General features: G+C 39.6%; 1 protein-coding gene across 1 annotated transcript in view; it reads right to left on the reverse strand.

Annotated features, from left to right (window-relative positions):
* Positions 1-14136, reverse strand: part of LOC150078287 (uncharacterized) — a 910840-nt gene that overhangs the window by 577817 nt on the left and 318887 nt on the right. The window contains 1 exon segment of the mRNA XM_090384522.1: positions 1427-1594. Within this exon segment, the coding sequence (XP_090240648.1) occupies positions 1427-1594 (168 nt within the window).

The raw sequence follows: 14136 nt of genomic DNA on the forward strand, positions 1-14136 counted from the left end.
TTCCGATGACTACTTCACAGCCCAAACGCTGCCATTCGACATTAAAAAGAATAAAAACATTTTTAAGGAGCACTATGCATCAGGAAAGGCTAAAAGCTCAATCAATGCTTTCAATAGAGAAAAGCTTGGTCAACGGGGCACCAAACTTGAATGAAAAATTTATTAATCTATTTTCTACAAATAAAAACTGAAGAATGGATTTTGTTTTTAAATAAAAGTTCAAGTCTGTTAATGGTAAATGTCTAGTTTATGTTTTGTAGTATTTTTAACTTGCTTATTATTATTACTGTGCATGTCTTACAACCAAGGCAATTTAATGTAACTTTAAGACGCAGCACCTCCAAATATCAGAGTCACGAGTCGCCACTGGATGTAATACACCAACCATATAACTGAAACTTTATTAAAAAAAAGAAATAATATTATAATATAATATCGGATCAAATTAAAAATGATAAAATGAAATACACTGATTGTACAATAAAAGCAGTAAAATAATAAATAAAAATAAAAAAATAAAATATAAAGAACAGCAATTACACTGTATGGAATAAAAGCGATAAAAACAATCGTAGCTTTCAGACGTGACCACCTCCTTTATCAACAGTAAGACAACTTGTCGTGGTACAGCCTTAAATAACTACAGGGCTCGCAGCACGTGTTATCGTAGGAGTGTGGGCAGTACCCTCCACACTACAGAATGGCCGCAGTACAGAGCCATGGGGACAGCTCCTATGGACCAGACAGGTGACTGTATGGTATGGGACATTTACAGTGATGCTCCAGCCGGTGAGGTAGCCATTGGATGGTTCTGTAGAAACTGCCAGGTAAATTGCTCTTACATTGGCGGCTGGGATGCTCGGCCACCAAAGTCAGTCGAATGCCCCTTCAAAGTCTATGGAAACCACAAGGAAATATCCCCTCGTAGTGTTTATAGCAGCTGCAATGCGGTTTTGCAGAGCATCAACCATGGAACATTCCTGTTTGCAGATATACTGGTTGGCTGAACTAAAGTTTGCTGTTATAGTGGACTTTAAGTCTATTGCAGATGAAGTATTCAAGAATCTAGCTCAGGACGGATAACAGGGCTATAGGTTGGTAGGATGTGGGAAATTCTTGAGGTTTTTTAGGATTGCCCCAACCAATCTCAACAGGAACTGTCCCTCTATTTCAGTGATGGGAATGAAATCTAGACTGCTGTTTCCACTCGGCATGAGAGAGAGCAGTGATGATAAATATAACTTACCTGTACAAGCGATTAATTAAGTTATGAATATATAATTTTTTATCAATTATGGGTGAAATTTGGTATGATAGAGGAAAGAAAACATCTATAAGCTTTATCAAGAAAATCTGCATAATAAAGTAAACATAACCACCACTTCCCAAAGTCTCTGCAAAAAAAAGAATATTTTTGCTCGCTCACCTTTGCATCTTCAGTGATTGGTCTAAGTTTCAACCGCTGGCTGCTAGATATGGCTGACGGTTTCTTTACAGAGGGCCATGTCTCTTCAATTCTTAACTGAATTCCAGCCAAAATAGCAGCTTCTTCCTTGGAACATGGTAAGTCTCCATGTATTACTAGCTGCTGAAGCTAAACAAAATAAATAAACATATATGTGAGAGAGAGAGAGAGAGAGAGAGAGAGAGAGAGAGAGAGAGAGAGAGAGAGAGAGAGAGAGAGACGCTACTTATGATTGACGTGAGCTAATCTATAAAAAAAATGAGTTCAGGAACAAAGTTTTAGTTATTAAATGAAATACTATTATTGAAGGGCACAATAATGCTGCTGGTATATAAACCAGATTACCCCTTATTCTGATAGGGAAACAAAAATTCTGTAAGTATATTTCTGCTCTTTATATCAGGAGCAAGCACTCATAGGACTATGCCACCTTCAATTGCATGAGAATCTTAAGAGATCTCAATGGCTGCACAATAAAACACTTCAGTGGCTGTATGAAAGTTTCATCAATAGACACAAATAAATAAAAATATGGGCACTAAAAAAAGTAAAAATAATAACGTACTCAGATCATTTTAAATCTTGAAATATTTAATTAAACATTTATTAAATATTAAATTTATTAAATCTCATTAAATATTTAATTAAACATTTATTAAAATATTTCCTAAATATTGTAAGGAAAGTAAGCACCATCACCAAATTTTTCTTGGTGAACTCTATGAAGTTCTTGAAACTCTGGTCTAGCAGATGTTCCATCCATTTTGTACGAATATCTTTGTTTAAATTCATTTCATGTTCAACAGAGAAAATCAAACATCACCAAAAAATACGACGAAAAAGAAAGTTACAGCGTGTTTCAAGGCATAAACTTTAAGGGATGAAATAAAACGGATATAAAAAACGGATATAATAAATAAGGATCACGAAGCTGTCTTTCTAATATTCAGGCTAGATTTCATGTACTTTCTTTCATGCTTTTTTTTTTTTTTTTTTTTTAAACTGAATGGAATGCAGTTTAGGAGAAAAATAAAATCACTGGGTTACAATGACTATTATCTTTTCTAGCTAAATGAATACATTATTTCTGTTTGATCAGTGAGGTTAACATTAAAAACTGTGGTGAATAATTACGTTGGCGCACTGAAATTTTTTGTTCGATGTTTCGATTCATTTGAAACCACTGCCGAAACAACTATATTGCTAGGTCACAATCGGGGGGGGGATAGGAGTAAGGTTCTCGGCAACTGGTTTCATATACTATTAAAGATCAAGTGGGGGCCATTCTGCACCCGACAAGAAGCCCCAGAATTACAGTTTCACTTTTGTTTGAAATGCAGACCAAGAAACCCACCACTGTCACCTGTTTTTATTCTTTCAATATTAACTGTCTGCACAGTAAGACTAACTAGCATTAGCTAATCTTACTTTGATGATGATGCCTCAAATAGAGCCAAATGCTTCAATTTCCAAGGATGCGAGTAGACAAGTGCCCCCTCCAACTTCGTCTACATTTTAGAAATTGAAGTTTGGAACATTATTATTATCATTAGCCATATGGTGCAAGGAAGCCTGAGGATTTTGCTGCACTAGCTAAAAAAAAAAAAAAAAAAAAAAAATTATGAGTTACTCTGTGAGAGAGAGAGAGAGTCAGAAGTAGAAGGAAATCACTAAGGAACAGAAGAATGATGATATCCAGCTCAGGACCCTGGGTGTGCCAAGCCCATTAATAAATAAACAAATAAAAGGCATTACGTTTCCCTGTTATACCCCATAAATGTAACAAGCCAAAGTGGAAATAATAGAACACAAAGGCATAACTATAGTATGGCCTCAGCCATGGGATTAAAACGGCATTAAAGAATAACATTGGATGACGTTGCTGTTGTTGTAGGGTTTCAAGAACATCATCAACTAAGGCCATATTACTCCGTATATACTGTCTGTAAATTGAGTGTGTTCTGAGATCGATTTTCTGTTTTGCTGGAAGCAAAACCCGGGAGAAAATTGGGGCCGACTAACGCGGCCACGTTGTGAAAGGCTCATAAATATTCTTCGCGTCATCAATGGGACTCGAACTCAGATCTTTTCCACCCGGTGTGCAGGAGCGGATTAAGGTCGGTTGAGGCATCGGGCGCAGAAGAAAATATTGGGCCCCTTAAAAAAAGAGAGAGACAGGGAAAATAAAAATACATGTTAATCATTTTTTTAAAATAAATAAAAAATATTATGTACTATTGATGTTTTATTTCCAATAAAATTTGAATATAATATATGTATAATATAATTAATAATAGCATAATAATAATCACAAAGTTTTGAACTAATATGTTCAACTAATTTGTTGGGGTTTTGCGTGGGCCCTTCAGAAGTCGGGGCCCAGGGCGCGCGCCCGGTGCGCCCGCCGTTAAATCCGCCTCTGCCGGTGTGGAGAGGTCGGCGATCCCATAAACTGTGCTACCACGAGAGAAATAAAATTTGAAGAATAACAATTTATAATTTGTTTTAAAAATTCGACAACTGTTATTGCGTAAATCAATTATTATAAAAGCCTCGATTTTTATATATAAAAGTATAATGTTATGAATAATAATTTAATTATAATTTAAATATTATAATATAATTATAACTTAATAATTTTTATGAAAACAAGGCACATCTTTGATATTTGGCTAGGCGTAAAAATTCCTAGTAACTTTAAGGAAAACAGCTTTCGAAATAAAATTAAAAAAAAAAAAAAAAAGAAAGGAAATCATAGAATTATTTCGCAAAATTTTTATGTTTGTATTTTTAAAAAAACAGGTATTGATCACGAAGACAGATAAAAACGAGAGACAGGAGGAAAAACTCGTACTGAATAACAGAACTTTTCAGGTGGCAGTTATATTTATGGTTGCTTTCAACGAATAAGTGTAGCTGTATGGGCTTCACCACTCTCACGACGTTCAAGCTGGTATTATCTAGTCACCCTTTATCACTTTGAGGCATACGGGAAGAAATTCGTGAGTAGGTTATAGCGAATCATTAAGTTTGCGATCCATGTTAAAGATGTTGAAATTTTCATAAAGCAATATATTGCGTCGTATAAAAGGAGTGTGTCCCATACATCTCACCTAACTTTTCTAAAAGTACCATGAAAGAGAAAGTTATAATGGGTTCTAAGGCATAAACCTTGAGAGGAGATGAAATAAAAGTTTGTAACATAATAATAACGAGTATTGATCACGAAGCAGTCTTTCTAATGTCAACATTTTGAGATACACTATATTTCCGCAATGGGCAGGCTATTATGTCAAACTGCATTTTCCAATCCTTTTATACCAGATCTCAAGAAGATAATGAATCTCGCACGAATTTAGTAAGAAAGCAAAGCAAAGCAATGATTGATAGATAGATAGATAGATAGATTTTTTATTTTATTAAAATGTGAACAGTACACACATTTTCAACAACAACTATTTACATTCTATGTACAAAGCAAAAAGGAAAGATAAAGAAAACTTTTTAGAATGAAATACAAACGTTTCAACATTTAAATTTCAGGAATTAAGAAAACAGTTTCTTGGCGTTGGATCATTCTCATATTAAGTGTCACACGTTGACGGTGATGGACTGTTGAGTGATGGTGAAGAGGTGACAGCCACTGTTCCATTCGCTGTTAAAATGATCCACAGTTTCTGGTTTTTTGCTGTGGAATTCGAGTAGAAGTCTGCTCTGCAACTTCCTCCGTAGGCTCCCCTTCAGATGTTGCGCCGATGTGTCGACAGGAGGCACGTCGTCACTGCTTCTTGTGTACTTCAAGTAGAAGTTGTAAATGACGGCCTTGGCCGCAACGAATAGGAAGTTGCAGGTGGTGTGTGCTGTCTACTCAGAGTGAAGTAGGTACTAGTAGTCCTCCGGAGTGTGGGCGTGGTTGCAGGCAAGCTTTGCTGCATCCAAAGCGTATTTGACGAGCTCCTTGTTCACAGGGCATGCCAGGTATACGTGTTCCAGGGTACCTGGAGTGGCGCAGAAGAGGCAGTAGTTTGAGGAGCGTAACTCGAAGATTTGTAGCTTGACTGGGGTGGGAAGGATGTTGTGTCACAGTCTCCACTGGATGTCTGCATCCGATTTGGAACATTTCGTCCTGTACGGAAGGTTCCACTGAAAGTTTGATGGTGGCTTGTGGCGAGTGGAGAGGAGTGTAGGGACAGCTTGGCAGGTGGATGACGGGAAAATCGTGGTTGTATGGCGAGAAATAATTAGCTGATAGACTTTTTTTTTTTTGGAGGGTTCAGGAGACAGAGGTACCGTGTCTTCTGGTGATGTGATGATGAAGGTTGGTGTAGGCAAGGATCCTACAACAGCGCTTGCCCCACACGTACAAATTTAAAACACCAAAATTCATGCCCGACCCATTAGGAAATATTATTACCTCCAGCGCTTATCTCGTATAGCCCCTCTAAGTTGCGTATAATGTACCATCTGTGCCCAAAAGAAAAGAAGAATTATTATTTTATTTTATTTTTTTTTTATTTATTTTATTTTATTATTATTATTTATTTTTTTATTTTATTTTATTATTTTTTATTTTATTTTATTTTTTTTTAGATCCTAGCCACTGAAATCTCAGGAAAATAAGTGGTAGGACCTGCCAGAGCAAACTATAAGGGAACACCTGGCTGGCCTCCACGTGGCGAGTACGTAAACGACAGGTCCCATCTGGGGCCTGGCGGCTAACAAGCCAGAGGAACAAGGGGCACAACATATTACACAATACATGATCCACACACTTTTAAACCTCTGGCCTTGACAGCGTACTGTCCTCGATACAAAGAACATACGCGGAGATGGGGTAAATCCCTGGTGCCGTTAGACCCAAAAAATACTCTGTACTCTGTAGGCAAGGATCCAGTGACATTTCCAATCCCTTTAGTTGTAGTGATGTCTGGAAGAGCTTGTGTGATCGCTGATTTTAGATGTATGTGTTGCTGCTTTGCATTTATGGTTTTAATGGCAAATCTTCTGATCCTTTCCATTCAAGGCTTGGTATCAGGAGGTCGCCTATGGTTCTTATTCCTGCCCAATTCCACGTAGAGAAGAAGAGAATATCATCATTTGCAGGGTCTATTATTCTTTTGTTGTAGAAGAGCGGTTCTAAAAGCATTCCGAGAAGGGATGTTCTCTCAAGATTATGGTGAAGGTTTAGCTTTTTCCAGCGGTATAGTGCGTCTTTATAAAACGGCGGTAGTTTGAGTGGTGCCATATCCATTCTCAATATTCTTGAAAGAGATAGTCCTCTAGTGGCTGTTGCTAGTAGTTTGTGTTGGAATGTGGGTATTTTGTTTGCAGCGTCTTCAGAAGAAGGGTGATCCGGAATGCGGTGATTTTGTCATCAAGAGAGACTAACCCTTGACCCCCGTGAGTAAGTGGCTGGCTAAGTTTGGAGCAGGACATTCAGTTAGTTTTGTTCCAAAGGAAGCTTCGGACAGATGCCTGGATTTGGTGGAGGAAGTCAACAGGTGGAGTGAGAATTTTGAAGGTGTGCCAGAGAACGCTTGCCGCCATATGGTTGACCTCAAGCACTCTCCCTCTCAGCGAAGATGTGGCGCACACGCTTCTCCATTTCCCGAGTACTTTGTTGAAACGACTCAGCAATTCGGGTCAGTTCTTCTGGGAGAAAAGGAGGGTATTTCCGAGGTACACACCTAGGTATTTCTGTCCCTCGCTAGACCATGTGCATTGGATGGGGGAGTCGGTTCTAGTTTTCCAGTTGCCAGCCCACAGGCCGCTGGTCTTACAGTGGTTGAGTTTTGCGCCTGATGCTTGAGCATAGAGATCATGAGCCTTTTGAATGACTTCAAATTCGCTCTCGTGGCGTATTGCAATTGTGACGTCATCTGCGTATGCTGAGTAGGTTATATTTAGGTGGGGTTCTGGTAGCAGCGTTCCTCGGGATTGTATACTGATGGCAATTTTATTAAGGAATGGTTCTATGGCAATTGCGTAGAGTTGTCCAGAGAGTGGGCAGCCTTGTTTTATCCCCCTGGAATACGCAGAGTGGCAGGTGAGCTGGTTGTTGAGTTTCAGGCAGAATTTGGCTTCCTTGTATAGCAGATGGATTGTTCCGATGATGTAGGGTCCATATCCAAAGGCTTTCAAGGTTTGAAATAGGTAGCTATGTTCAACGCTGTCGAATGCCTTTTTCTGGTCAAGGCTAATTAGTGCTAGGAATTCTCTTTGGCTGTTTGCAGTGGAGAGGAGGTCTCGGATCAGATGTAGATTGTCGTGAATCAATCTACCAGGTACAGAGTATGTTTTTGGTGATCGATGATATCAGGGAGAGTGGCTTTTAATCTATTGGCGATGGCTTTGGAGATGATTTTACAGTCCGTATTCATTAAGGAAATCGGGCGCCAGTTTTGTAGATTGGTGCGATCCCCTTTTTTGGGAATCAGTCCAGCGACAGAGGTGGTGACCGAATGTGGTAGATAGATAAATAGATAGCACCGTAATTCAAAATGATTTGGGGTTTGAACTTTTAATAAAGGAGTATTCAAATAAATGGTGAATTTTGTAAGCGGATTTAAAAAATGTTTCTTATTGTACATTATACTTTTGTTTTTTGATTGGTCAACTTTTTGTACATTGTATTTTTGTTAACGTAATTAATCTCGAAATGCTTGTCAAAGTATTTCACAACGCCGTGTGCACCACTACAAACATTCTAACACGCCCTCGTGAGTAGCACAGTTAGTAGAATCGCCATCCTTCCCACACCGGGTGGAAAAGACCTGAGTTCTTTCTCACGGAAACTCGGTTTTTCGTCCAGCTAACAGAAAATCGACCTCAGAACACGCGCAATCTACAGACAATATATAGGGAACAACATAGCCTTAGTTGCCGATGTTCCCAAAACCCAACAACAACAACGGTATGTTGACACTCAATTTCTGCATATGTTCCATAAAGAATCTCAGGCATAATACTTTCAAATTCTAGTGGTGGCTTCTTCTTGCTTCTTCATCTTATCGGAGAAATGAGCCATTTCTACAATATTTTCGTTGTTGACAATGTGTCACCCACCCCACTTAAAAAAAAAAAGAAAAAAAGTAGGATGGTATAGGATCAGGGCTTGCGTTTCTTTTTTGGATAATATATATTTCTTTTGAATTGCTTGAACCACTTATGTGTGTTGTTTTTATATGGTGAACGTTTGTGAAATGTTGAAACTCTTCTAAAATGTTAGTTCAAATTGTTGGACCAAAGTACCGTCTTCAGCTCAGCTGTCCACATATACATCTATAATCAAAAAGTGCACTTTCTGATTATAGATTTTAAAAGAACTGTAAGTGAAGCAACCTACGAAGGCGATTCAAAGAACTGTTGTATGTTGTCAAGACGAGGTGTAAGAATAAAATTCCCGGACTATTGCAATAAAAAAGAACACAAAGCGGAGCTGAAAAATGGTTTTATTTTTATTCAAAGTAATCACTATCTGACTGAATGTACATATTACAGCGTTCTAAATTTCTAAAAAAAAAAAAGATTGAAAAGGTATATGAAGAGATGATGTCCGTTCAGTAGTTATGTTTTTCTTTATGTTCTCAACATTCTGTTCCCAATATCCCTCTTTCATTTAAGGGCAGTTTTCACCTTGGGAAAGAGGCGGACGTCTTCTGGTGCTAGATCGGAGGTGGGGGAAGAGCGGATCTGTACAATGCCATGTTTCCTCAGAAATCTTTTCACAACAAGTGCAGAATGGACGGAGACCTTGTCGTGCAACAAGAACCAGCTGCATTTCTCTCGAAATTGCAGCCTCACCTAGGAAATGCACTTCAATAGTCTTTGAAACACATGTAGAACACAGAAACAGCACTGATTCTCTCCTCTTCAGGTAAATATTCCTTGTCAATCAGGCCCTGTTTTTCGAAAAACAGCATCATCTTGATCCCGGACTTCTGTAAACGACACCTTCTGGACCTTGGTGATGATTTTAAAGTCCACTGCATGCTCTGCCGCTTCGTCTCTGGGTCATACCGAAACACCCAAAGCCCATCTCCAGTGACAATACAGTAGAGAAAATTAGGATTGTCTTGACAGGTCTAAATGAAGTCTTCGCAGGATAACACTCTTCATTGCTTCTGCTCATTCACGAAACTGTCCAGCATAAAATTTGTACAGGCCCTCCGTTTCCCTAAATTTTCAAGCAGAATTTGACAAATCATCTCATTAGCCATCATTCTGAGGGTAAAATGACAATCTCTTGCCACAGTTTCCGAAATCTTTGCTTGGCAAACCCAGGGACCTGAGCTGATATCATCATTCTTCTCTTTCTTGATGATTCCCTTTTATTCTCTCTCTCTCTCTCTCTCTCTCTCTCTCTCTCTCTCAGGGTAACTCGGGATTTTATTATTTATTTATTTTTTTGGCTGGTGCAGCAAAAGCCTCACGCTTCCTCCTACTATATGGCTAATAATAATAATAATAATAATAATAATAATAATAATAATAATAAGCACAACCCGCTATCTACAAGGCTCAACAGTAACAAGTACGGATATAACCTCAAAGAAGGAAGGAAGAACCTGTACACCTTCAGCCACCTGATGTACATGGATGACATCAAGCTCTACGCGGGAACCGAGAAGCACCTTCAGCAACTACTCCAGATCACCGAAGAATTCAGCAACGATATTAGGGTGGAATTTGGTCTAGACAAATGCAAGACCCACGGTTTGCGTCAGGGAAAAGTAGTTAACCGAAACTACCAGTTGCAGAGCGGTAACGATATCGAAACCATGGCAGAGGGAGAAGCCTACAAATACTTGGGGATGATACAGGCTCAGCAGTTACAGCACAAGGAAATTAAGGCCTGACTGACCGAAAAATACCATCAGAGACTCAGAAGCCTACTGAAAGAAAAGCTGAACGGAGGGAACACAGTTAAAGCCATAAACACCTATGCAGTCTCAGTGCTAACGTACTCCTTCGGGGTCATAGATTTGACTAATATCGAGCTGGAGGGTATCATACTTAACACAAGGACGATGATGACCAAGAGCCGCCAACACCACCCGAAATCTGACGTGGAGAGACTGACAATTGCCCAGGAAGAAGGAGGAAGGGGCCTGATAGACCTCAATGAGCAACAGAAGACAGCGATCGTTAACCTGAAGGATTACTTCCAGAAACACACAGCAGCACTCTACCAGGCCATAAGGAAGATAGACAAGCCGTATATCCCACTCAAACTAAGCGAGGAGTCCCCCCCACCAACGAAGAAATACAAACGAAGCTAGAAAGATGGGCACACAAGACACTCCATGGCAGACACTATAATGATCTCCATCAGGATCACATAGATAAAATTGCTTCCAATGCATTGCTCACGAGCGGGACGCTCTTCCCCAACCCTGAAGGATTCATGCTCGCCATCCAAGACCAGGTAATCAACACCAGGAACTATAGAAAATACATCGCAAAGGAGTCCGGAGTGTTAAATGACACATGTTGACGGTGCCACCTGGCCTCAGAAACGATCCAACACATCACCGCGGGATGCAAGGTGATCACCCAGACTGAGTACACTCATAGATATGACCAGGTAGCCAGGATAATACATCAGAAGCTAGCAAGGAAATACCAGTTGGTCGAAGAAAGTGTACTGTACTACAAGTACGAACCCCAGGCAGTACTAGAGATCCCAATCTACAAGCTGTACTGGGACCGCGCCATAATAACGGATAGGACAATCCCGCACAACAGACCGGACATAACCCTTGTGGACAAGAAGGAAAAGGCTACCTACCTGATTGACATAGCGATACCCAACACTGGCAACCTGCAAAAAACCCATGGGGAAAAAATCAGAAAGTACGCGAACCTAAGACAGGAGACAAAGAGAAGTGGCATATGCAACAAATAGCGACCATCCCGATCATCGTGTGAACCACAGGTATGGTGCCAAAGACCGTACAAAACAGCCTAGCAGCAATAGGGGAGAAATAATATAAAGAGAACACCTACAATGAACTTCAGAAAGTCGCAATCCTGAACACCTGTAGGATAGTCAGAGAATTCCTCGACCAAAGATAACACCAGACATTACAACCATCCTGTGTACTTGGTAGCAGTACCCGTCACGGAGTGGTTAACCCCCAATCAGGGAGAAATAATATAAGAGCAATAATAATAATAATAACTCTGCCCTCATTTATAGATATTGACGGACACGCACCTCTTGGGTCATTGTAAACATCCTTGCATCACACATGTGGATGTTCACAATCACTATCTTTGAACCACTTATACCATTGAAACACACTGGTACAATTTAAAATTTAATCACGATAAATAGTTTTTAACATTTGATACGTTCTTTTGCAAATTTTTTCAGTTTAAAGTAAAATTTGATATTCGTTCGTTAACCGTGATAAGGAACGTTAATGTAACTAACGAAACTAGTTGTTACTTATTTGAAACTGGTTGTTACCCTAGTGAACAACCTCTGTACCACCATTTATTGGAGGAAATTTGAACTACGACATACCACTTCCGTTTATTTTCAAACACATCGAACAACATCGCAAACACACCGGTCCAGTTACTTCATTGCCACATAAGGTATGTTCGTATCAGACGGCACCTGAGATTTCTCCCATCTCCGCGTGTGTTCGCTGTATCGAGGACAGTATAACTGTCAAGCCAGAGACTTGAAAGTGTGTGGGCCATGTCTGTGCAGTGTAATATGTTACGCACATTGTTTGCCCGACTTATTGGCCGCTAGTGGGCCCCGACGTTGCCCCACTAGCCGGGTGTGTCCAGAATCATGAAAAGTTGCTCTGGCAGATCCTGCCACCTAGTTTCCTGGGATTTCAGTGGCTAAGGCCTATTAAAAAAAAAAAAAAATCACGCGTTTGACATTAATGCTTAATGGGATTGCTGTTAGGAAATCGCTGGTTGGGGTTGAACGCTAGAAAGGTGTTAAACGGTTTAATAGGTCAGGGAAAATTTTGATGTTATTAAATTTAGACGTGAGGCTATACGCTAGAGCGGCTAGATGAAAGATAAGTGTTAGTTGTCCCATATTGGGACCCACCGTTGCCCACACAAAAGGAGGCAGGTCAGGCACCCAGTAGATTAAAAAAAAAAAAAAAAAAAAATGGGGGGGAGGTGTACACTAGAATTTAGCCGAAAGAGATTTACATGAAAGCGGTAGAATTTAGACGTTGATTAGAATTTGGCGGCATTGTAAAGGGGTGTACTCGGTCGGTTTAGTGAGAGAAGAGGGACTGAAGGCTGTGGGGGGAAACAGATAGAAGAATAGGGACGATAGAGTAGGCATCCCCAAAGAGGTCAGTGGAGACGAGCCCCCACCAGGCGAAGTATGGGAGCAGGGGAGCCAAGTCTCTGTCTCCTCCCGTCCCTGGGGATGGGGTTTTAAAGGAACCTCGTTAGAATACCAAGTTCAGATCGCCAAATGGCGTGACGGCAGCAAAGCCGCAGTATGTCTTCGTCGGTGATGGTTGTCATGTCCATGTAGTGTCGAATCCGGTAAGAAGGTCAAACTGCCCAACCCGCTCTGAGGGTGGGATATGTTAGCTGGCGGCGGGATCCCACCAGGAGAAGGGGTGGGAGAGACACACATTTACTTTATTCATAATCTGCATTCTCACTTTACTTGCATTCATTTTTTTTATACTTTTTTTTTTCTTATATTTTATATATATTTTTTTCCAAGTTTTATATATATATATATACAAATATATATATTATTTTTCCTCACACTCATTCATCTTTTTCTCACACACTAGGGGGGGATACAATGATGTGTAATGTAAATTTACATACTAATTAAAACTTCATTGCCACACCTCGCATTTTCAAAAAACGCACTGTAACATTTGCGTCTAGGTGTGGGTCAACTGTAACACCTAAAACGATTGTAACAGGTATAACCTGATGGGAAATTAATATATCACATTTAAAAACGTTTTAATAAAATGTTTTTATTCTTCAAAGGATTGACACACTCAGCACAGGGGTAGTCCTAGAAGTTTCTAAAGGGCGACTACAGCAGTGTTGAGAAAATCTTTAGTTATCATGTAGCAATGAAAAAACCGACATCATTTTATCGCACGTAGGGAGGGTGGGGAAGTTTTAGTATTAGCAGTGGCAAATGTAAAAAAAAAATCTCACCCATCCAACAATTTGTCTCGTTCTTTCTTGAATTCATTCAACTGCTCATTTCCACAACAAAAGCTGAAGGCTTTAGTCCTCCAATCAACATAACTTAATTCACGTTTTTTTCGAGACTACTCAAATTCCTATTTACAATAGACTTTCAGAATAACGGCACCATCGGGGATTCAAGGAGCCATTATTTTGATTTTTCCGTTATCTAGAAATGTTTACTTTTAGTATATTTAACGCAGAAATAATACGGCTAAATAAGAAATAAAGAGATTAAGAATTCAATTTTATTAACTGCGCAAAAAAAACATAAACATGTTGACGATTCAATGTTATATTCTGCTATTAATACGCTTCTACTTAAGCCCCGTTCTATTTTCTTTATTACACCAAGTTTAGTCTGCGCGGTAGTACAGTGGTATCGCACCGTCATCCACACACCGGGTGGAAAAAGCCTGGGTTCATTCCCCGTCGATGACGCGAGTAACTTTTATGAG

This window comes from Mastigoproctus giganteus, chromosome 11, assembly GCF_048544385.1.
Source record: "Mastigoproctus giganteus isolate SK-2022 chromosome 11, ASM4854438v1, whole genome shotgun sequence".
Lineage (NCBI taxonomy): Eukaryota > Metazoa > Arthropoda > Arachnida > Uropygi > Thelyphonidae > Mastigoproctus > Mastigoproctus giganteus.